Source organism: Pan troglodytes, chromosome 11 (assembly GCF_028858775.2).
Source record: "Pan troglodytes isolate AG18354 chromosome 11, NHGRI_mPanTro3-v2.0_pri, whole genome shotgun sequence".
NCBI lineage: Eukaryota > Metazoa > Chordata > Mammalia > Primates > Hominidae > Pan > Pan troglodytes.
In genome coordinates this window covers 77564843-77588614 of record NC_072409.2, presented here as the reverse complement: position 1 = coordinate 77588614, position 23772 = coordinate 77564843, and the positions used below count along the sequence as shown (strand labels likewise).

Below are 23772 nucleotides of genomic sequence, written 5' to 3'. Positions count from 1 at the left end.
CTTCCCATGTGTACTGGCATAATGTTAGCCGCCACAACGAATAACCCCCCAAATTTGAGGGTTCAATACGACGACTATTTAGTTTTGCTTATGTAACAGTCTAATGCAGGTACCTGGCAAATTGGTATTTTCCTTCCACATGGAGATTCAGGGACACAGGTTCCTTTCGTCTTGTGGTTCCACCATGTACAACAGTTCTTAACCTTTTTTTTTTTTTTTTTTTTTTTGAGACGGAGCCTTTGCTCTGTTGCCCAGGCTGGAGTACAGTGGCGCGATCTTGGTTCACTGCAACCTCTGCTTCCTGGGTTCAAGCAATTCTCCCTGCCTCAGCCTCCCGAGTAGCTGGGATTACAGGTGCCTACCACCATGCCCGACTAATTTTTGTATTTTTAGTAGAGACACAGTTTCACCATGTTGGCCAGGCTGGTCTCGAACTCCTGACCTCAGGTGATCTGCCGGCCTCAGCCTCCCAAAGTGCTGGGATTACGGGCATGAGCCACCGCACCTGGCCTGTTCTTAACCATTTTTATGTTTTGCGTTCCTTTGAAAAGCTAATCAAAGCAATAGACCTTTTCACCATGAAAAGGATGTACACGCACATGCACACAGTTTGCACACTTTCAAGGAGTTCACAGAATCTGTGAATCTACCTATAGAATCCCAAGGGGTCCAGGGATCCAAGTGAAAACCCCTGTCTGGGGCCTCAGAGATCTCCGTGTCAGCTGGTAAATGGGGAAGAAAGTGCAGAAAAGGCACAGTGACTTTTTGAGAGCCCTGGGCTCTGCATGGAACACATCGCCTCTACTCACATTTCACTAGCTACATGACCCAGCCTAGGTGCAAGAGGAGACGGGAAGTATAGTCTGTGACAGGACAGTTCAACACTGTGGAAGACCCTCGGTTTTGCTGGCAGCTCGCCCCAGCTCTGCCGCCCATGGCACGTCCATGGAGATATGCCAACAGGAGACTGCTTCTCACAAGGATGTTTTTTGAGTTTAATGCTCTCGTGGGTCATTTGCTGCCTCCCATCCAGCTGTGCTCACACTGTTCCTTTTTCTTGGAGCCCTACTTAAGGGCCACCCCCTCCAGGACAGTTCCTCTGAACTTCTCATTTAAGCAATCTCACCCTTTGAGCTAACCTTTTGCGCTAACAGCTGTGGCAGCACATGCTCTCTTAGCCTCTGAAGAGGTCTCTGGGCACCCTTCATTTAGTCTTGTACTGAGGCAGCTCTCATTGGTTGAAACGGGTCTAATGTTTTTGTCCTGCTAGACTATGTCTCACATACTCTGAGCATGTTTGATTTATCTCCCAGCCCTCTCCCACCGGCACACAGCCCTCCAAGATCTGTGCAGAACAGACAGTGCATGGCCATTCACACATGGGGCTCTCAGAGCAACAGGCCAGGGCAGGGATGCCACCCTTCCTGGATTGAAGAGGAAATGGAAACTCTAAGAGTTGATGAAAGTGACCCAGCCTTGCAATCTCTGACAAGGCTTGACCTTAGTTCTGGGTCTTCCAACTCTAAAGCTAGTGCCCTTTCCACCCAAGCAAGAGCTGCATACACCTTCAACAGCAGAGAGACGGGGCATGCCACCTGGCACCACAAGCAGCCTTCTGTGCCGGAGCTGAGACTCCGAGGTCTGTGGGCAATTGTAGACCCTTTGCTACCTGGCGATGCCTGGTGCACTGGAGGAGCTCTGCAAATGTGTGATGGGTGGGTTTATGCATGGAGAAAAGAGGGGAGACTGTTCCCCCACTCCCTAGTACTCAGGATTTGTACTCTTCCCTCGAGAATCAACCGTTCTCTAATATAGGAGGGGACATGTAGGCATGAGGAAGAGACAGCCACAGTGAAAGTCAACACAGGGAAGTCTGCCTCCTTGGACCCACGCACTTCTCACTGCTGGATGCAATCGAGGCTGAACTGAAAAGGAGCCCTGGCCGTAAACGAGTTCACGTTCCAGGAGAGCGGTCAGCCCCAGAGAGCCAGAGCGTGGGCAAGTGTTGGTGTCCAACTCAGCCCTGGGCACTGGGCTTCCACGTTCTGAATTCATTAAACTGAGACACCAGAGCACTTGGCTTTCCCTTAATTAATTAAAATATCATGGAATAATCATTGTCTGATTTAATGTTCAAGAAGCCCTGGTAAAGGCTGGGAAGGAGAAAATTCATTAGCGGAGACTTTTACTGTCGCTGGATCTGCCGTTCTTATTCATTTCTCCTGCACCATCCATCCCTGGAGGAGAGGGCAGGACAGTGTTTTTAAAGATGTTGGAATTAATTTCACCATAAAACCTGAAAGGAAAAAAAAATCCACCTTAACTAAAAACTAGTCTTATTTGTGTTTAAGGGGGAAAGCAGATACATTTGGGATTGAACATGGGCTGTGGAATTGTCTTCCTCAAGCCCAGCTGACAACAGAGGCAGAGATTCAGTCTGTCCACTGCTTACGGCAACAAGTTCAACCTCCTCTGTCTGCATTGAGGGGTGTTGCCCCAAACTACTACCCACCCACCACCATAGCTCTGAGCAGCAGCAACTGGCCATTCCTCCCTGTTCACAAACTACACTGCATTTTTCTAACCTGACTCCTTTTTGCATGCTGTTTCCTTAGCCTGGAATCCCCCACACCCACTCCTGCCAGTTCAAATGCCTGCCTCCTCTTCTGGGAAGTCTTCCTTGATCTCCCTCTGCTCTAACCACAAAGCAGACACCATATGCTGCCAGGGATGGTGACCTCATCCCACCCATGTCTCCACTGGAGTCTGAGTTCAGGACCTGATTCTACCTACTTTCATATGGGAGGAATCCAGATGATTCCAAACATATGATTTTCGGCATCTTGTACCTGTCTGGCACCTGGAGAATGCTACTCTGTGTGTGGGAGGGGACAGAGCACTATCTCAGCAAGTGAATTAAGTACTAGAATGCTTACACGGCAGGACACACATAGTCAAGGGCAGTAGTGTAAGATGATTAGGGCTGGTTAAAAATTTCGGGCAAGGTGAACGGTGGGGCTGTGATCGTAACCCAGGCGTGAGAGGTAAGGAGGGTCTAGACTAAGTAGCTGAAGTGGGCATGCAGAAGGAAGGACAGGATGCATGAGGGATGATAAAGGAATACCAGTGGGACCTGCACCCACCTATACAGCATTCCTACAACAAAGACACCACAAAGACTGTCCTTAAAAACATTTATTTCTTTCAGGGTGCAGAGGTCGTGACATCATGACATCTACAAAAACAGTAGAAAAACCCAGGTTTGGTGCGGGGAGTGGGGGCATTGTAATTATGTCTCCAAATGCTAACAGCTGTGGCAGCGCATGCTCTCTTAGCCTCTGAAGAGGTCTCTGGGCGCTCACACTTGAAAAACCATGAGGTTGGAACAATCATGTTAATGCGCCTTTTTGGTTTTGGTGAAAATTTCAGACAGTGTGACATTAATTATTTATTTGTCTTTGCACAGAATGATGATGCTAAAGCCAGCCCCATACAGTCTTGATGCTCAGTACTTCCAGCATGGGCTCTGTCCACCCTGCTCTCTGGGTCTACATCCAGCCCTTCAGTTTTCACTAGGCAAATCTGAGGTGAGTCAACTGAGTTTGCAAAATGTGCTTATTAGCAGGTGTGGGATGTTCTACTACCTTCTTCAGAGCCACAGCATTCCTGTTCCTTCCCACATCATTTCACTAAGGGTCTGACCAAATCATCTCCCAACCATTCAAGACACAGGAGAATTAACTGCAGGCCCTCACACATGGAAGTCAGTCACAGTGCGTGGAGAAGGGAGGGGCGGGAGGTGCTGAGTGAGGAGTGGATGTGAGCAGGTCCCCTGGCAGCTCCAAACCCCAGTAGACAAGAACAGCTTCCAGTGCCATCCATTTCAATTCTCATCTTTTGTTTTCAAAGAGAGCTTCCAGTGTTTTAAAGTTTGAAAACCACTCATCTAGTTTTATTCCCTTTTTACTCAAATAAGGACACTGAGGCACAGAAAGTGAAGGAGACTTGCTCAGGGTCACACAGCGAGCCGGGGATTAATATGCAAATGGATCTCATGTTTCCAGAATCCCAGGCCAGTCTCCTTCTGCTGCATAGTACAGAAGGTGATGCCATCCCAATATTTTAGATATGGAATGGCAGGCTTACAGGCGGAAAGTTCACTTCCAACAAGGACTCCAAAATGTAATGGACAATGTGAGCGGTATGAAAGTGTGCCTTAAAAGTTGGGATTAGTCTTGATAAGAGTCCCTGAAGCCTGTGGATTGGCAACATCTGCCTTTACATAGTTTTGAGATGACCCTGAGTAGCAGCACCATGGAGTAGAGAGGGGACCAAGGAGGGCCAGGTGCCCTGAGCTCTGCTCCTCTTTCAGAGGCCTTCAGGCCTTGGGCAAGTAGCCTCTCCTCTCAGAGCCTGGTTTCTTCATCTGCTAAAGGCAGGGACATTAACACCTGTCCTGCCCCATCTCCCAGAGTTGGGATCAAGCTTTATGAACTTAAAGGACTGTGCATAGTAAGGGATCTCAATTCTTATTTTAAAATTGTAATCACCTAAGGATCTATTTTTTTAAGATAAGATAGCAAATATTCTCCTTTCTTTTTTCATTAAAAAAGAAAAAAAAAGAGAGCCTTACTCTTGGGTGAGGTCAAAATGTTTGTAGGTAAAATATATTCTACTACAATCTAATTCCACAGTCTGGAGATAACACCTGACCCCTTTTTTTACAATTTGATGGTCAGAAGCCTGGTATCCACCGCTTCTAACCACCTGTTTAGAGAATGCTAGGCTAGGCCAAGCACAGTGGCTGATGCCTATAATCCCAGCACTTTGGGAGGCCAAGGCAGGAGGATCACTTGAGCATAGGAATTTGAGACCAGCCTGGGCGGCAACATAGGGAGACCCTGTCTCTACAAAAAAAAAAAAAAAAAATAGCTGGGTGTGGTGGGGCATGCCTGTGGTCCCAGCTACTCAGGAGGCTGAGGTGGAAGGATCACTTGAGCCCAGAAAGTGGAGGTTGCAGTGAGCCATGATCACGCCACTGCACTCCAGCCTGGGTGATAGAGCGAGACCCTGTCTCAAAATAAAATTTTAAAAAAGAGAATGCTAGGCTAACAAATGGATGCTCTGGTCTCCAAAGACCCAGCCAAGGCGCTCCTGAGTCTGGTAAAGCATCCCACCTAAAACTAAATCTCCTTAAAAGGGAAAAAGTTAGGAATAGAAGAGCTACAGCCAGCTGTCCACACGCTGGGGTAAAGCAATGGAATTTGTTTCTGAGGGAATACCATTTTAGAAAGAACACTAAGACCACACTTCCTGTTATTTTCCCAAAAGGCCATCTTACTCTAGGATGGCAGGGCTAAAAGGGACATTGATAACATCCAGTTAAAATGCCATACTCACAGATGAAGGGACCAGGGCCCAGAGAGGGGAAGGGACCTGTTCAGGTCACACAGCAAGTTACAGTCAGGCAGAGGACAGCTGGGACCCTCATCCCTCCTTCTACAACACACACTAAGTCACAGAGCACCACTAATAGGTCATAGACAAATGAGGTAAAGAGTCACAGCTGATACGAGCCCTTTAGAAATTGCAAACATGCCATTCTGTGATCTCCCTGGAAGAGAGTAATTACAAAAAGACTTCTCATGGAACAATTCATTTCAAAATTATAAAAAAGCCACATGCAAATCCGTTTCTCACTGTTTGCCCTGCTAAAAACTATATCTGCATACAAATCTAGTTTGCATCTAATTTTTAAAAACACACAAAAGGGGTCATCTACACACACAGGTTTTCCAACTCTTCATGAAGCACAAAGATCCGTTATTTGACTTTTCCATCATCCCATGATCAATGTTTCTAAGACCCTAGGAAGAAAAGGAGAAAAAGAATTAGAGAACGTAAGCCTGCTCCATTACAATCAACTATGTGTTACATGGAAGGTGGGGGAAATGATCCTTCACTTCGAATCTCTCCCCAGCAGGAAATGGGGCCAGTGGAGAGTGAAGGGCCCTGTGGAGTCCCAAGAAGTACTTTTAAGACCAAAAGGTGGACGTTTCAGAGCAGCAGACTCCAGCTTAATAAGATCTTTTCAACCACTGGAAAATCCACAGATGGCTCTCAGTGGTAGTGAGCTCTGTATCCCTGGAGGTATGTAAGCCAGAGCTGGCAATACTGTGTGTCACAGAAGGAACTCACGACCTAGGCAGCAGTGATGCTCTTAAAATTCCACAATTTTTCGTGGTATCCTTTTGATGTATTCACAACCCAGAATCATTTCTGCCTCAAAATATACGTGTATTTGAAAATTATAGATATATATATTTAAAACTGGAAACATATCTATATAAAACAAGTCACATATCATCAGGAAGACAATTTTAAGACCCAATCTCCTAACTCTTTGTTGAATTCCTATTTCACAGTTTTACATTTTCATATTTTTCTCCCCATTTCTAGGGCCTCTAACTACTCACGTACACCCATCCTTCAACCCTCATGCCACCTCCTCGATGATTCTTCCTTCATTTTCCCCAGTTCTAAGCTGCTTCTCATGCCTTAATATCTCCTCCCATTCCCTTACATCGCACTCCTTGTATTATAATTATGTCCACTTTTTGTTTTTCTGTGATCCCCTACAGACCAGAAGTAAGGCCTTGCACACAGAAGGTGTGCAACAGTAGTGGCTGAAAGAATAATATAACTAAAACCATGGCAAAATCCCCCTGCTTTTGAGAAACCCTATCAGACTTGTTTCTAATTTTTCCTGTTCTATTAAGCACCTGTTGATCAGCCTTGGTAATGGTGCCTGTTCACCACTGCTCCCCCATTCCTGTAAGAGGATCATGCAGGCCAGGCATAGTGGCTCACGCCTGTAATCCCAGTACTTTGGGAGGCCAAGGCGGGCGGATCATGAAGTCGGGAGATCAAGACCATCCTGGCTAACACGGTGAAACCCCGTCTCTACTAAAAATACAAAAAAATTAGCCAGGTGTGGTGGCGGGTGCCTGTAGTCCCAGCTACTCGGGAGGCTGAGGCAGGAGAGTGGCGTGAACCCAGGAGGCAGAGCTTGCAGTGAGCCGAGATCGCACCACTGCACTCCAGCCTGGGTGACAGAGTGAGACTCTGTCTCAAAAAAAAAAAAGATTGGTCTGTAAATGGGCAGGGCATACATCACATCCGAGCAGAAACTTTAAATGCAATGGTGTGTGCAGCTTGGCCACAGAACGGACATGTTCCACACTGGAGCTGTTCCTCCAGCTGGGTCCTGAATGAGGGGACACATGGGGCAGGGCCACAGCCAGCTCACAGCTATAACATGGAACATGAGCAAGTGATCAACTCTGTGGCTGTGAACCAGCAAGATTTTGGGATTTTTATGAGCAAAAGCTGGCTTATAAAGTGATCCCTTTCCCGAATTCCCAGTTCACCTGTAGGCAAGGAACAGATGCAACCCCAGCTGTCACCTGTGTGACTACAGACTAGGAGGCCCTGGCCAGAGGGGATGCAGAGATTCTCTCTGCCCCTACCCACAAGGAGATGTGTTGCAAAGCAGCACACAGTGCTGAGGACAGGAAAGCAAGGCCTGAGCCCCAGGAAGGAAGCTCAGGTGTCCTGAACAAGGAAGAGCTCCAGGAACACACAAGGGAAGCTCAGGCATCTTCTTTGTGGGAACATTTTCACATGGATGCTGTCACAATGACACTGTCTGCTACCTCTCTCAGTGCTCTTTCTAGAAGAATACAGAGGAAATATTCCCTCCAGCCCCAAAACACAACTGGTCTTTTCATCTCATGGACACACATCATGTTCACAGCTCTTGTCTTTGCATGCTAAGAAGCTCAGAGGGAGATGTGTGCAGAATATACCAGGGATTCTACTGCTCATCTAAGTATGTCCCTACTCTTCTTTTGCTCTTTCCCTGGTTTCCTCCATTTACGTATTTTTCTTCTTTTTTTTACAGGTCTTATAAGCCACCTCAAATATCTCATAACATGGGTGTAAAATACTGAAAATGACTTAGAACATGTACATTTCTCCATCACATGCGGTCATCGGGAGCTGGGAAGTGGAAGCTCCTGTATTTACTCAGATCTAGAACCGTCACTGTGCTGTGGGACTCAGCCTCTCCCACCATGTTGGCTGCATGGCACTGGTACACACCCTCATCCTCCTTTCGCAGGGGGTTGATCTAGAAATACAACAGGCAAGTTTATACAGTTATATAAGGAACAGCAAAATGACTTCCTTAGTTAGTTCTTAATGATAAGTCTGCACACTTCCTCCTTTTCAGAATAAGGTAAAACTTGCTCTATTTCTCTCCTTGCCTTGGCTGCCAAGGAGCACGCAGGTAAATTTCCTTCCCAGGGACCCTCTTGAAAGGCACGCTCCCTATTGTGGCTCTCATCTGAATGATTCCTCCACATACCTGCCTTTTACTGTGAGCTACCTGGTCTTTTGTATTAAAGGTGCAAGGTATAGGTTATTTGGAAAATACCTCAAGTTAAAAGAAGAACAAAAATCTACTGACCAAAGAATGATCCACAAAGTATTCCCTATAGGGGCAGCCTCTACAAAATACCACCAGAGATAACCTCTTTTCCCTGTCTTTTCTCCTAAGAAAATAGAGGAATGTGCTTGATTTGAAAAAAACCACACAGCCAATTGCATTCCCAATCTCTCAGCTGGGTGGAGAAGAGTCACCAAGCCTCCCAGAGCTGTGGGTGGAATGAGGAGGTTGTCCTTAGGGAGCACCCCAAGGATGTTCACAGCCAGGTCCATAACCAGCTCGCGTCTTTTTTGCTTTCTCTTGTTACAACCAACCGCTTCCATCAATTACAAATCATCCTACGGACCACACGCTGGTGTACGCACATCAGCTCGTTTTAAACTCATGCCAGTCGTGGGGGAAGGGTGAGCATTATGGTCTTCTTTTTACAGGAGACTCACAGGTAAATCACAGACTGCCAGGGCCACAAAGGCCCTCAGAGGTCTTTCAGTTTGAAGCCCTCTTTCAACAACAGTGGAAATGGAGGCTCAGAAAGGTACAGTGACGACCCAACATGGACCCCTATCTCCTCATTCCATCACTCTTTCAAACATGTGGCATTCTTCATCTTGGTAAAAGTGCTGCGAGTGGCAGGAAAGAGCTCTGGAGGAGGACTCGAATGTGCCACCTTCTGCCTTTACCAGCGGGTGACCTTAGGCAGGTGTACTAGTTCCTTGGGCTGCTGTAACAAATCGCCACAAGCTGAGTGCCTTCAAACAAACACATTTCTTTTCTACAGTTTTGGAGGTCAGAAGCCCAAAGGGGGCTAAAATCAAGGTGCCGGCAGGGCTGCATTCTTTCTGAAGGCTCTCAGGAGACTCATTTTCTTGCCTTCTCCAGTTCCTAGTGGATGCTGGCACTCCTTGGCTGTGGCCCTTTCCAACATCATCACAGCCAGAAATGGTGGGTCAAGTCCTCCTCACATCGAATCACTTCAGTCTGCCTCTGACTCTTCTGTTTCCCTCTTCCACACTTAAAGACCCACCTTTAAATTGGCCCACCCGGATAATCCAGGCTAATCTCCTTATCTTAAATCTCCTTATCTCAGCTGTTTAGCAACCACAACCTCCCTCCCACCACCTTGCCATGTAACATCGTACGGTTCTGGGGGTGAGGACGTGGTGGACATCACTGTGGGGCCATCACTCTGCCCCTGGCAGCAGAACACGTATGTTCCCAGCAGATCTGAAACCTGCCCTGCCTGCCTCACAGTTACTGGAGGGGCCAGTGAGAAATGGGTAAGAACAGCTTTGAAACATGTAATGTGTTGTAGAAATATAAAGGATGGTTTGTAATGGTCAGTCAATAATATCCAATAATCCTAAACACTCACCAAAATCCAGGCCGTGGCCTCATGGTCAGAAGGGCCCCCTCGCACTTGGACAGCTATATTGACATGGTCCCCAGGCAGCTCCTCCAGTGCTTGGGTGCCCTCAGGGGACTTCGTGACCTACAGGGGACAGGAATGCCAGGAGGGGGCTTAGAAAAAGCAATTCTGGATAAAGACCATCCCATAGGCTTCCTTGCCCTCCTCCTTCCTCCTCCTCCCACTGACTCAAAAACGGAAACCCTAGCACTGCTCATGCCTATGCAAATGACATCAGTCATTTTTTAAACCTACTTGTACATATAGACAGCACGCTCTGCCAGACAGCAAAGACCCGAACATCACCACCATCCCACAGAAAGATTCAGAATTTCAACGCCTGTCTCAGGGCTATTGACATTAAGGGGACAACATTCACTGTGATCCTTGCCGGTCTCTCAAAAACTGGTCTTTAGAAGAATTGGTTTTGGAATAGGACTGAGTCTTCTGCCACCAGCCAGGTCTGTCTGAAACACAGCCCCGAAGTGAAGCAGGATACACACACACACGGCCACTGCAGCTGAAGCAGACTGGGTAAAAGCACAGCTTTCTGGGTCCCTAAGTGGCCAAGGGTGTAAGTGGCACAGGAAGGGTTGCAATGTCCCCTTCCAAGGGGAGAGGTTTGGGGTAGAAGTTTCGAGGCAGAGGAGTGGTACAGATGATATCTTTTCTTCATCCTCTGGCCCACCTATAAAGGCATATATATATAAACACACTTAAAAGAAAAACATTTTTACCACTCACATCTGTTTCTCCCTCTTTCTCTCTCTCTCTCACACACACACACACACACACACACACACACACACGAGATGCATGAGTTCTTGGACAGAAATACCTTTCTCCACGTGATGACTGGGGTAGGCACAGCCCTCACTTCACAGGACAGGCCCACCTGCGCCCCGGTGACGTTGTGAACACTTCGGGGAGGAACGACGACCACAGGAGCTAGGAGGAGGAGACAAGGAGACGCAGCCTTTACCCTGCAGGGTTCCAAGCAACCCACCTCTAAATTCCCCTGCCGCGGAGAGCCCGCTGTGATGTCCTGACATGAGGGGAGCGGCACGTCACGCTAGGGCAGGAATCCTAAAAGAGAGATTTCCTCAGACCTGGAAAGCTGCCGACCGATCTCCTGATCCAATGATTGTTTTACCAATGGGGAAGCAGGGGTCCAGAGGGGAAGGGCGACTTTCCAAATTCCCCCAGCACCATCTGTGGCAGAGCTTGGGCCTCAGTGCTCCCTCCCAGGGTCCGTTCCAGGCTCCGGCTGCCATCTGCTATAGCTCAACCAGGAAAAACGGCAGCCGACTCCTACAGGGGCTGGTGTCACGCCACCAACGGCAGAGTCTTCTAACAGATGGGCTTTTCTCCTTCCAGGTGGAGGGTGTTAGGAAGAAGAATGCCAGGAAGAACAGCTGCACACACCCTGGAGCTCAACCCCCTGCGGTCCATTCAAGATGCCCATTTGCATGCACAGAGTAAAGACTCCCCAGGGCTCCCCCACTCCCTCTGCCTCCCCATCCCCAGAAGCCGACCCAAGCCTGGGCAAATCAGGGAATCAGGGAAATGTGGTTCTAGACTGCCAGAACATGACGGAGAGGAGAGGGAGGGTATGGGCTCCCTGGACAGGACCCAGTGTTAGATGTTTCAAACTCCTACTCCACACTCTGCCTTCCTCCCCATGCCTGACATCTGCTCTGCTCACACTGGGCTGGAATAATGAAGGCCAGACGTTTCTACCTGCTCTCACCTGCATTGGACAGCAACTCAGCCACCCTGGCATCCAGCACCACAGTGTGTTGGGCAACGTGCAGTGTAGAGGCCTGGCCAGGGAATGCTCCCACCCAGCTGTCATCTATAAGGTGGGGATCACACCCCTGCTTCCTAGGGCGGTCAGGCTGATCTAACCATGGAATGAGTGAAAAGTGTAAGTTAATGTGATATGCAAGTGAGGGCCAGGAGCAAAAGGATGACTGGATGAACAAACACATGAGAAATCAAGGAACAAACATGTTCATTTCCAAGCCATCAAACTGCAGAGTCTAGAACTCCTAGGGCTTTGCCTGGTGACTCAAGGACAGCCCTGTTGTTCTCCACAAGACTGCACCTGGATAAGGCTGCAATACAAAAGGAGAGCAAAGGGAGGAGACAGAAGGCAGGAGGAAGGAGGTGACGGACAGCGTCGCATCACACCCCAATGCTCAGGAGGATCAGGGTGCAGAAAGGAGACTAGTTTGGCCCCTCCAGACAGACTGGGAAGCAGACCCTGTCAAGCCAGTGCCAAAAAATCTCTGGAAAATCGCCTTAGAGCCACAGTCTCAAACTAGAGAGGCTCTTTAGCATCCTGATTCTCTGTGATTCTGTGCCTGACCACGTATGACATGCTCGCACAGCCTCCATTTGCATGCCTTCAGGGATGGAGAACTCACCACCTACGGAGCCAGGCCATTCTGTCTTTGGAGGGCTCCACTGGTAAGAAGGTGCATCCTCACCTAGAGCTAAAGCCTGTAACTCCCACCTGTTGATCCTGGGGCTGCCCTCTGGAGCCCCATAGCCCCTGGGTGTCCCAGCAGCCCACCAGTGAGTTGAATACAGACTGCCCTCCCCATCCCAGGCTGCTTTCCTCCCCCTCTATCTGATCCGCCCACTCTTTCAGCTGTACCCATCTGAGGGCCCTCTGAAGGGTGGTGCCCAACCCATGTGCCTGAATGTAGCCAAAGCCCCGGGAACCAAGATCCTAGATGTCTAACGTTGCCTGACAGCCACAGAGAGCCACAACACTGAGCTCTCCGGCAGGAGCCCCATCTGTGATGACAAAGACAGTCGAATTTATTCACATTGTCCCGCCAGCGCCTCCCCAACCACACAAGCGCTGGGATGCCGCCTCCAGGGGAGCCCAAACCAGTGCTCCAGTGGCTCGCTGTGGTGACAGTCAGAAAGACCTGGATACCAAGGGGACTCTCAATCAGCCTGGTTTACTTTTGTTCATGTAAAGTCATACATTTTAAATGTGATTTCATCAATCCCTTTCAGGCCTAAATGAGTAAACCAGTAAATCACAATTCATCTCTCTCTCCTCATGTTTCAGTCTGTCTCTCTAACAACTACAATTAAGAAAGACTGTCTTGGAAATACTGACTTTGTAACTGATTTTGTGGCAAAAAATACAAATTCCTTTACAAAAGAAGCCCTGCTTTTTAAAGGGACATCAAAGCACATTAAAGGGACATTTAAATTTGTATTTATTTATTTTTAAATTTACACAAAGCACAATTCGTTCCTTCTGGTGTGCAGTTCTAGGTTTTGACAAATGGATACAGTCATGTAATTACCACTATAGCCAAGATACAGAACAGTTGTTCTGTGACCTCAAAAAATTTCATGTTGCTCATGCCATAATAATCCGGTTCTAATTTTTTTTTTTTTTTGAGGCAGAGTCTCATGTTATCCTCAGACTGGAATGAAGTGGCACAATCATAGCTCACTGTAGTCTTGAACTCCAGGGCTCAAGCAATCCTCCTGCCTCAGCCTCTTGAGTAGCTGGGACTACAGGCATGCACTACCACGCCCAGATAATTAAAAAAATTTTTTTTTTTTTGTAGAGATGGGTCTTGCTATGTTGCTCAGGCTGGTCTTAAACTCCTGGCCTCTAACAATCCTCCCATCTTGGCCTTCCAAAGCTCTGGGAATACAGGCATGAGTCACTGTATTCCCAGCCCTGTTTTTAATTTTAACATATCTGATTTTAAATTTAAAATATTTTTATCCATAGTAGCTCTTTAAGATCAATAATAATAACACTGTTATTATGCTATCAGCTAGCACAGCGCTCGCTGTGTGCTAAGCACTCCTCTGCCTACAGGTATTAACTTGTTTATCTCTCCAGCAATCTCACCAGCTGCCAGATGGTGGCGCTACCCTGGGTTACCGAGCATTAAAGGGTGTAGTGAGGAGGCTACGAGCCCAGTGATGTGGCTCCAGATCCCAAGCTCTTCTGAACCACTGTGCTAACACCATCCTGCCTTTTCCCTAGAGGACCCTTCCATGTACACCACCCTTTAATCCTCATGGCAGCCCTGTGAGGTAGCTGCTTCCATCCCCATTTCACAGATGAGAAAACCAAGACTCAGAAAGGTAAAGTGCCCAGAGGAACAGGGACTCAAACCCAGGCACCATGATTCCATTCACTCCCACACTGGTTTCTAAAGTGGAACATTTGTTATCTGTGTGGTCTCCGATCCAGAATAAGAGATGAGTTGCTTAGGGATTGTGTTGGGGGATCCCCAAGACAACTCTCTGGTTCAATGATTTCCTAGGAGGACTAGGAGGACTCACAGGACTCAGCATTTAGTGGTACTCAGGCTGTGATTTATTACAGTGAAAGGATTTTCCCATCTGGCAAAATCAGCCAAGGGAAAAAGTCAGGGTTGGGGAAGCAGGCCCAAGATGCCAAGAGCCCTCCCCATGGAGTCACAAGCATGTGAAATGCTGTCTACCAGAGAAGCTCAAGAGGGACTTGGCGCCCAGGGTTTTTACTGGGAGCTGGCCACAGAGGCACTCTCTGCCTAACTGAATACCCAAATTCCACACTCCGAGAAGGAAAGCAGGGGTTCAGCATAAACCACATTGTTTGTACAGTTCAGGCACAGTGAGCCACTCTCATCAATTCTGAGAAGAGTGGAACCCCCCTGAAATCTAAGTCCCCAGATACCAGCCCAGGGCCAACCTTGCCAGCAGGCCTTTCTGAGATATGGTCGCAGGCCTGCCGTGTTAGCTGTTTTCTATACAACAATGAAACACCCCAAACATCACCCCCAGGGAACAGCTCTTGTGAAGATAACCCATAACATGAGCAATGTGTCCTTGACACCAGCAGGACATTTCTAGTCCCTACTATCCCCAAGGGCTCATTCCAGCATGGCACTGGAGTGCTCAACATCATGGCTGCCACCACAGGCAGGAAGGACAGCGTGGCAGGCAGGGGTGGAAGAGTCCAGGTTCAAATCCTTTCTCTGCCATGTCCCAGTCTTGGCCTCAGTGTCTTCTTCTTTAAAATGGGCACAGGAATCTATTCCCTTCCCAGCCCACTCCCCAAAGGCTGTTGTGAGGAACAATTGCAAGACCCCTTACAAACTGTAAAAGACCTCTGCAGAGGGACTTGAGGACTCAGCCAGGGTGTGCTGTCCTTAGGCGTCTCCTCTAAAGCTCCCTGCATGCATGAGAGCCTCCTCTGGCCTTGGGTGAGAGGCACCAGGGACCATGACTACAGCCCTCACTCTGGGGAGCCAAGCACATACTCTTACTGTTGCCAGAGCCGCCACACTGCCAGAGGAACCAGGGCTTTCCTTTCTGCCTGCCTTTCACAAGAATGATGTGGCTTGCAGGAGGGAGGATGGCTTCTAGCTAGCCCAGTCTGTGAATGTGGAAGCTTCATCCCCCTATAGCTCTTCCTTGCTGATACTTGTTTCCTTCTGCTTGTGCCAGCAATAGCCCTAGAATTGCACAAATCCAACCATCCAAGGGCTAACCAGCAGGTAAGACAGTCGCCCAGATGCACATGGTCACAGGAGGCAGTACTGTGGGGTGAGCAAAAACAGTACCAGAGGGAGACTCAAATGCCCAGGGGTCTGGCTGCCAACCACTTGAGCTTGGGCAAGTTGCTAATCATTTCCTTTTTATCTGCAAATGAAGATAATGACCGCAGCCTCGCATCCTTGGGGTGAAGGGAGAAAATGGATGTGACTGTGTTGTTAACTGTGTGGATCTGTACAAATGAAAGGGATCAATATTATTATTATAGTGTGTGGTGATTTGTCCCCCTGCCTCGTCAATTATATCGATCATTGATGGCTGGAATGAAAAACTCTTCCCAAATCCCTCTGAGATTTCTTTAAAGTTAATGGTGCTAGGGAAAGAAAGGATATCAAGTCATCCCCCAGGACCCCATCTGCTTGTATTAAAAAGCACATAACCAAAGATTTTAATAATCAACACACTGAACAGCCCTGATAATTTATGCTAATAGTCACGTTATGATGTGGAACAAGAAACAGCTTAATCCTGCTCCCTGCAGCCTCTGCCTCAGATCTCCTCCCTCAGCATGAAAGGGTTTTGAGCACAAACCCCCTTCTTTGTCCCTCTCACGAAGTGGCATGCGCTGCCTCTCCTGGTTACCTGGTAACACACACTGGCACAGACCTAGGTTTCTAAGTGGAGCTAGAATTTCAACCAAGGTGAATTTTCTAAGATTCAGGGTCTCAGGAGCTCACCGAAGCTGCCAGGGCTCAATGCCCTGGCGGGTGCTGGCCGGGACCCTGTTCCTATCTAATTTATCATTTGAAACATGACATTAACTTGCTGTCCGTAGGACCCCAACCCTCTCCCAATGCTAACAAATAGGGTGCACACACTGAACTATCCAGTCTTTAAAGTAATGAGAGCAATAATCATCATCATAATACTAAGGCCATACCACCTTACCAGTGAGAAGCTGAACCAATAATTCAGAATGTATCGAAGACCCACATATCAATAATTCTTACTGTTGGAAATTGCTTTTGCATCCTTCTTCTTCCTTCTCCTCCTCCTCCTCCTCCCCCTCCTCCTCCTCCTTCTTCTTCTTTTTTTTAGACAGGGTCTTACTCTATCTCCTAGGCGGAGTACAGTGGCATGATCATAGCTCACTGTAGCCTCGAACTCCTGGGCTCAAGAAATCCTCCTGCCTCAGCCTCCCAAGTAGCTGGGACTACAGGCACATGCCATCATGTCCAGCTAGTTTTTAGAATTTTTTGTAGAGATGGGATCTTGCTGTGTTGCCCAGGCTATCCTTGAACTCCTGGCCTCAAGCAATCCTTCCACCTCAGCCTCCCAAAGTGCAGAATGAAGTTTCCCCCTTTGGCCTTGCACCCAAGGCTTGCAATGGCCTACCCAAAACTACTCTGGGGTGTCATCTCCTTTCCCAACCATCCTACCAGGCCTCGGCCCTATGGGCCCACTTGCACACCCACCAAAGGGCTCCCACCTCTGAGCCTCAGTTCATGCTGTGCCTCCCCCTTGCTAGCATTGGGATTCTCTCCCCATCCTTCAAGGCTTCTCTCAGGAGCTATAGCCCAGTGCTAAATAGAGGGACAAGTGACAAACCTTGGGAAAAACAGGAAGGTGGACCCAGACTGAGAAACCCCCAAGATTCAAGGCTGGCGGGTGCACAGCACCTTACTGATCAGGTTGCTAGCGGCTAGCTGTGCAGCGCCCATCTGAAAATAGCGAGGCAGGCCAGGCATGGTGGTGCATGCCTGTAATCCCAGCACTTTGGGAGGCCGAGGCGGGCAGATCACGAGGTAGGAGATCGAGACCATCCTGACTAACACAGTGAAACCCCGTCTCTACTAAAAGTACAAAAAACAAAATTAGCCAGGCGTGGTGGCGGGTGCCTGTAGTCCCAGCTACTCAGGAGGCTGAGACAGGAGAATGGCGTGAACCCAGGAGGTGGAGCTTGCAGTGAGCCAAGATCACACCACTGCACTCCAGCCTGGGTGACAGAGTGAGACTCTGTCTCAAAACAAAACAAAACAAAACAGCCAGGCAAACCTACACTGGAGCCCTTTCACAGCTGGGACCAGCCAGGTGGCTCCAGGGAATTTCCTTCCATGTGCCTCAGCTTTCCCTTCTATCAAATGGGAAGGAGACCTCCCCAGGACACTTGTAAAAATCATGTAAAAAGATGGGTGCAGCCCAGGGATGGTATCTCATGTCTGTAATTTCACCACTTTGGGAGGCTGAGGTGGGAGGAGTGCTTGAGGCCAGGAGTTCAAGAACAGCCTGGGAAACACAGTAAGATCCTGTCTCTACAAAAAATTCTAAAAATTAGCTGGGCATGATGGCATGTGCCTATAGTCCCAGCTACTTGGGAGGCTGAGGCAGGAGGATTCCTTGAGCCCAGGATCACAGTGGGCTCTGATCAAGCCATTGTATTCCACCTGGGAGATACAGTGAGACCCTGTCTCAAAAAAAAAAAAAAAAAAAAAAAAGGATGCAAAAGCAATTTCCAACAGTAAGAATTATTCATATGTGAGTCTTCCATACATGTGTGCGGATCAAAGGATCACTCTCATTATGTGGCAGTTTGGGGCGTTTCAGGGCATAGGAGGAAAGGGCAGAATTTAAGCCTGAAAACTGCTTCCCCAGGCTCCTCAGAGGCATGTATAAGGGCCCTTCACACACTGTGAACAACATAATAAATACTTCCCGAGGCCTCATTCCATGAAATCTAGGTGCTTGGGTACCCAAGGAGTCAGGAGGGGTGATTTTATCATGAATATTGAAGCAGAACAGCCCTGCTCTGACTCACAGTCTGTTTTCCTTCAACCGGGATCCCCAGAGGCATTGTTAAAAAACGCTCCCGCTGTGTCTTGTGAATAAAAGATGGCTTTAGGGCAGCACAGAATGAGCTGCTGCCTGGGCTAGGAAACATCCCCTGTCCAAACCTTCATGCTTTATCTGGACACAAGGGCAGAGGCCACACTAGCACTTCAGGACAGAGAGTGACAGGCAAACAGTGCCCGGTTCTGTGGTGGATGACACAAAGGCTGGTGCGGAAGAAGGGCTGAACCCCGGGGAGGCCTGACGCCTGTCAGTAATGAGATCATGAAAACCAGTTCTGAGTTGCTTCCATGTGGCCCCACGAATATCTTTATTCCCTGGGTCTGTGCCTGGGGTGGGCCTCAGATCCCATAGATCAGAGTGAAGGGGCTGTCACATTTACTTGTCATTTGGTAATTTTCAGTGAATTAGGGGTATGGAGTTTCCATCTGCCATCTGGCCTCACTCTGGTAACCATGGTAACCACCATCTGCCTGACTTAATACTATTAAGTCCTGTGCCGAAAGAGCACTGGACAGGGTGTTGGGACCAGGGAGCTGGTCATCCTTTACTGGTCACCCTGGACAAGGGCTCTGACCTTGCTGTGTCTCAGTCTCTTTCTCTGTATAACAGCAGATTTGGTCTGAATGTCTTTAAGGTGCCTTTCTCTTAGGAAGAGAATGCCACTCTGGGGAGAAATTATCTGAGATCATCAGCACCATTTATAGTCTGAGGACCTGGTCAGCATTTCTTCTGTCTCCTGCATGTGGAGTTAAAAGTGTTACCTGTCTGGAGACAAAGAGAATTGCCTGTGAATTAACTGCTGAGGAAAGCAGTTATAAAAACGAGTGATAGGAACTAGCAAAAGGAAAGAGACAGGACTGTTTAAGTGCCACAGGGCGGAAACCAACTGTTCCGAGTGAAAGGGACCTCAACAATGACTCCACTGGGGCTGATATGGCCAGAGAGGGGAAGGGACCCGTCCAGGGCCACTCAGGGAGCCAGCGGCAGCACAGATGCACCCCCAGCCAGCTCTGTCCTCCATGGGGAGCTTCAGCTAGGAACAGCCAATGGTGACTTTCCTGTGCTCAACTGGCCACACACTGGTTTTACATTTCCCAGGACTGGAGGCTTCCTGCCCCATCTCCAACAACCCATTGCGTCTCCTGGACTTGGGTACATCTACCTGAACTACTTGAGAGGAAAGACTACTAGATACTTCTTAAGGCTTGGAAAGGTCTCACCCCACCCCAAGCTTCTTTCTTGAAGCTAAGTCATTACACTGACTTAGGCACTAAAGTCTGGACTTGGTCTCTGGGCTCAGGCCAGAATTATTTCCCAGAAGCCTGAACCCCAGGCCGAAACCCAGGCTCCTTGGGACTCACTGGCCACCTTCTCACTCACCCTAAACTCAGCACTGCCCACTCCAGGCAGAGTACACAGCGGCACTTCAAAACCTAGTGGGTGGGATACACTCATGCTTAGGAAGCCGGTAAAGCAGTGCTAACGTTTTGGTTTCTTTTTGTTTGGTTTTCAAAAGGTACGTAAAGAGGGTGGGCAACTATAGCACTCAGAGATTATTTTACTGTGATGTTAATGAAGCTTAAGTTTCTAAGTCCCTAGCATTTCATAATAAGTTTCTAAGTCCCTAGCAGTTCTATTCCTTTACTTAAGGCAGGACTCTCCAAATTATATATGTTTTAGAAGCACGAAACCTGGGTCTGCCCCTAATAGCACCACAATCTTTTCAGACCTTACGTCTCCAAAGGTCTTACTTTTTCTGGATGGAGCTCCCTCAGCATCCCAGCTCAGTCCCTTCCCACACCGGGGGCCCTGGTGCTCTGGTGCTATGGCCTGGTGACTACTGATTCCCCAGTCTGGAACTCATCCTCCTCCTGCATCCTCAACTTCCCTTCCTCCCCTATCCTCTACTTCCCTTCCTCCCCCAACCTCAACTTCCCTTCCTCCCCATTCAAACAATCCACCTAGCGCTGGATACCTGGGAACTCGGATCCCCCTCCTTAACTCCCAGTCTCCTGCTGGGCAAACATACCATGCCTACAAATAAGTGACTGCATCAGCAGGTACTTAAGTACCAAAAGGGGTAGCAGGCTCACCAAAAATTCGACTAGCACAGTGAGTGGCGTCTCCAAGGATTCTCGCCCCAGTCTCTCTGAGCACGAGGAGAGATAAGAAATACTGCTCCCTAAGGGGAAACTGAGTGCCAGGCAGCGCCGTCCACCACTGGGCAGGGGGATCCTTCGCTCCACACCCCAGAGGGTTGGAATCCCTCCTTCTCTACCCACCCAATCCCCGACCCTGACTCACCGAACTCGCAAGGGCCGTCGCGCGCCTTGTGCAGGTGACCGGGGTGCGCGCGGGGCGTGTGCCGAGCGCGCAGGCGCAGCGCGCAGACGCTGGGGTACGAGCGACCGTCGGAGCCGCAGACGGTGCCGCGCTGCGCGCACACGCAGAGCCCGGTGCCCTCGGGCGCTGCCCCAGCGGCCTGGCTCGCGCATACCAGGCCGGGGCCACAGCGCCCGCCGGCGCGGCCCCCGCAGCTCGCGCCCTCGGCTCCCAGGCAGCGAGCGCAGCAGCCGCACTCGTCGAGCGCCGAGATCCCGGGCGCCGGGCAGGGCGCAGGCGCCGGGCAGCCCTCTGGCCGGCACGGACCACACTTGGGGCGCCGGCCGCCCACGTCACGGATCCCGAGGCTCGGGGACAGCGGCGGCAGCAGCGGCAGCAGCAGCAGAAGCAGCAGCGGCAAGAGCAGAGACAAGCGCGGCATGGCTTGCTCCGAGACAGCGGCGGCGCCTCTGCTTCGCGCTCCGCTCCGCGCCCGCCGAGCAGTCACCGCTCCCGCCCCGCGGCCGCTGATTGGCCGGGCCTGCACCGCGGGGCGCCCGCAGACCGCTGCTCCAGCCCGGGACCCGCGCGGTGCCCGCGGCCCGGGACTCCGAGCTGGAGGGTCGCCCCGAGAGCAGCTCTCCGACCTCCGATTGGACTCTTGAGGGAACCGAGACCCAGTCGGGGCGACAACTTGCCCGAGGTCGCTATGGCAGAGTCAGGATTGGATAACCGTACGGTCTCCGGATCCAAGGCTGGCTCCAGATAGTATGCCCGTAAATCCTCCCAGAAGGATGCGCTATTTTATTTAATTTTATTTTGCATTCAGTAGTTTTCAAAGTTTTATTTTATAAAGAGAATATATGGTTTAAAATGTAGATTTTACATATACATCTAAAGATGAAAAGAGGGTTACCCTACCACCTTGTATCCCCATCCTCCAACTCGGCTTCCAGAGGCCACTCTTGCTATCAGGTTTTTGTATATCTTTTCAGAAATTTTCTCTATGCCTATAAAAGTACATGTGCCTAAAAAAGCCCCTTCCTTTAAAACACACACACTCTGTTTCTCTCTCACACACACAGAGTAGCGTGCCATACACATTAATCTGCACTTGGTTTTTGCACTTACAGTGTTTCACAGTTTCCCCACCTCTTGTCATCTGTGAAACTGGGTTTCTTATACAATCAATGGGAGCATAGTTCATTGGCTCTGTGAGTGTGTTTCTTAATGCTGCATAAAGTCATGGTACATCTCTGTCCACAGTGACTTTGTTGTGATGAGATATGGTGATATATTTTGGAGTTCATACAGAGTGGCCTTTCCACAGGGTTTAGTTGCAGTTATTTAACCACTTGTTTTCCATCCTTTGGTTAATACGAATAATGCTTTGATGAAGTCTTGGTGCACAAGGGTCAGTGTACCTGTGGCTTACTGGGGAATGCATGTTGGAAAGATGCAGTTTCTTGTAGTCAGTTATTCATGCCGCCGTTGCGCCTTCTCTGGGCCAGGCTCTGTGCACACCATCCTGCCTGAGTTCTGGCAGGGCACCCAGACGAGAAACCTAAGAGAGTCTTGGCTGCTGGGATTTGATGTGTCGCTGGGTAAATGCACTGGATGGAGGGAGGGACTCGCTGAGCAGGTTTTATAGGAGACTTTTCCTGCTTTTACTGGCCACCCCTCATTTGTCTTGTGCTCTATTGTTTTTTCTTTGCTGAACTCCTGGAGATGGAGAAAGCCTCTTGCAGCCTGGGAAGACCAGCTACACCGTTCTTGGGTGGGGTTCATTTTGCTTTTCAAGCCCAGTTCCTTCCCAGTTTGCAGTCTTCTTATCCCCAGAAAGGAGCCTCTTCTGAGGCCACTTTATGTGGTGGTCAGAGGAGGGCCATCTGCCTGGTCCACGCCAGGCCTTACCTTACAATCAGCCACACAGAGCAGGGGCGGTTAGGCACCATGAAGGGGTGGTGGTAAGGAATAAATATAACAATGTTGGTAATGCACTCAGCGCAGCTCTCAGAACCTATCAACAGTGACTTTCAACCTGGAGGCTGCTGTCTTTACCAGGAGTGGCCTTTTAAAGTACTCTCACCCCTTGACCCCTCTGTGCTCTTCCAGGAATCTCTCCTAAAAAAATGATCACTATGTGTGAAAATTTCATCCTGGAGTTGGTTACTATAGCAATAAATAAATAAATAAATAAAATAAAAATAAAAAAACTTAACGACCTAAATGCCCACCGAGAGGCAATCGTTAAATAAATTATGGTACATCTAACAATAGAGGATTATGCAGGCATTAACAATGAGAAAGAAAATATGGGTTAATAGAAATGAAAACATGTTTATAATACATTGTTTAGTAAAATAGCAGTTAAAAAGTGCACATCTAATGTAATGGCATATTTGTAAATATGTGAATGTGTAAACATGCAAAAATTTAAGATTGTTTTTAATGATGTGAAGGAAAACCTTTTTTTTTTTTTTTTTTAAAAAAAGAGATGGTACCTCATTCTGCTGCCCAGGTTGGAGTGCAATGTCATGATCATAGCTCACTGCAGCCTCAAACTCCTGAGCCTCAAGCCGTCCTCCCCCACTGAGCCTCCTGAGTAGCTAGGACTACAGGTGAGCACCACCACGCCTGGCTAATTTAAACAATTTTTTTTTTTCAGAGATGAGGTCTCACTATGAGAAGGAAACACTTATAATGTTAAATGAACAAAGCAGGATTTGCAAACAAAAGAGATAAGCGAACTCCATGCTGCTTTTCAGGGACAACTTTGCTGGTAAGTTCAAACTTTCTAATGGTTCATAGTTGTCCAAAGAGAGATCAGGCTGCTCCAGAGATAGTGAGGTCCTTGTCAAAGAAGGAGTTTAAGAATGAGTCTTGGCAAGGAGCATGGAGGGGGTCAGAAGTAGGGGTCAGGGGAGTTGACGTTTGATTACCTCAAACTGAGTCACCATTCCTGTAGTACAGTGCCTGACCCTGAGACCTGGACTGGACAAAACATGGTCATGATTGAGAAATAAATGTGTACAGAAATGATTTGCCTGCTTTTTATGCAGACATTAAAGGAGGAGTAAGTGAACGGTGTCATAATGAAATTAATGTGTGCTTAATGCAGGTTAGGATACACAATCTCACAGAGGCACATTTA

At 48.7% G+C, this 23772-nt stretch overlaps 1 protein-coding gene across 3 annotated transcripts; it reads right to left on the bottom strand.

Moving 5' to 3' along the window:
• Window positions 1–3177: 3177 nt before the first annotated feature.
• IGFBPL1 (insulin like growth factor binding protein like 1) lies at window positions 3178–21098 on the bottom strand. 3 transcript variants are annotated; one of them, XM_063788548.1, is made up of 5 exons: window positions 20601–21098; window positions 10753–10862; window positions 9882–9998; window positions 8033–8191; window positions 3178–5867 (listed from the first exon to the last, which is right to left on the bottom strand). In XM_063788548.1, the coding sequence occupies exons 1-4, from the start codon at window positions 21058–21060 to the stop codon at window positions 8042–8044; spliced, it is 837 nt and encodes a 278-aa protein (XP_063644618.1). In that variant the 5' UTR covers window positions 21061–21098; the 3' UTR covers window positions 3178–5867; window positions 8033–8041. The 3 variants fall into 3 exon arrangements, with proteins under 3 accessions (XP_063644618.1, XP_054514802.1, XP_009454925.1); XM_054658827.2 differs by having other exon boundaries at window positions 8164–8191; XM_009456650.5 differs by lacking the exon at window positions 8033–8191.
• Window positions 21099–23772: the final 2674 nt, after the last annotated feature.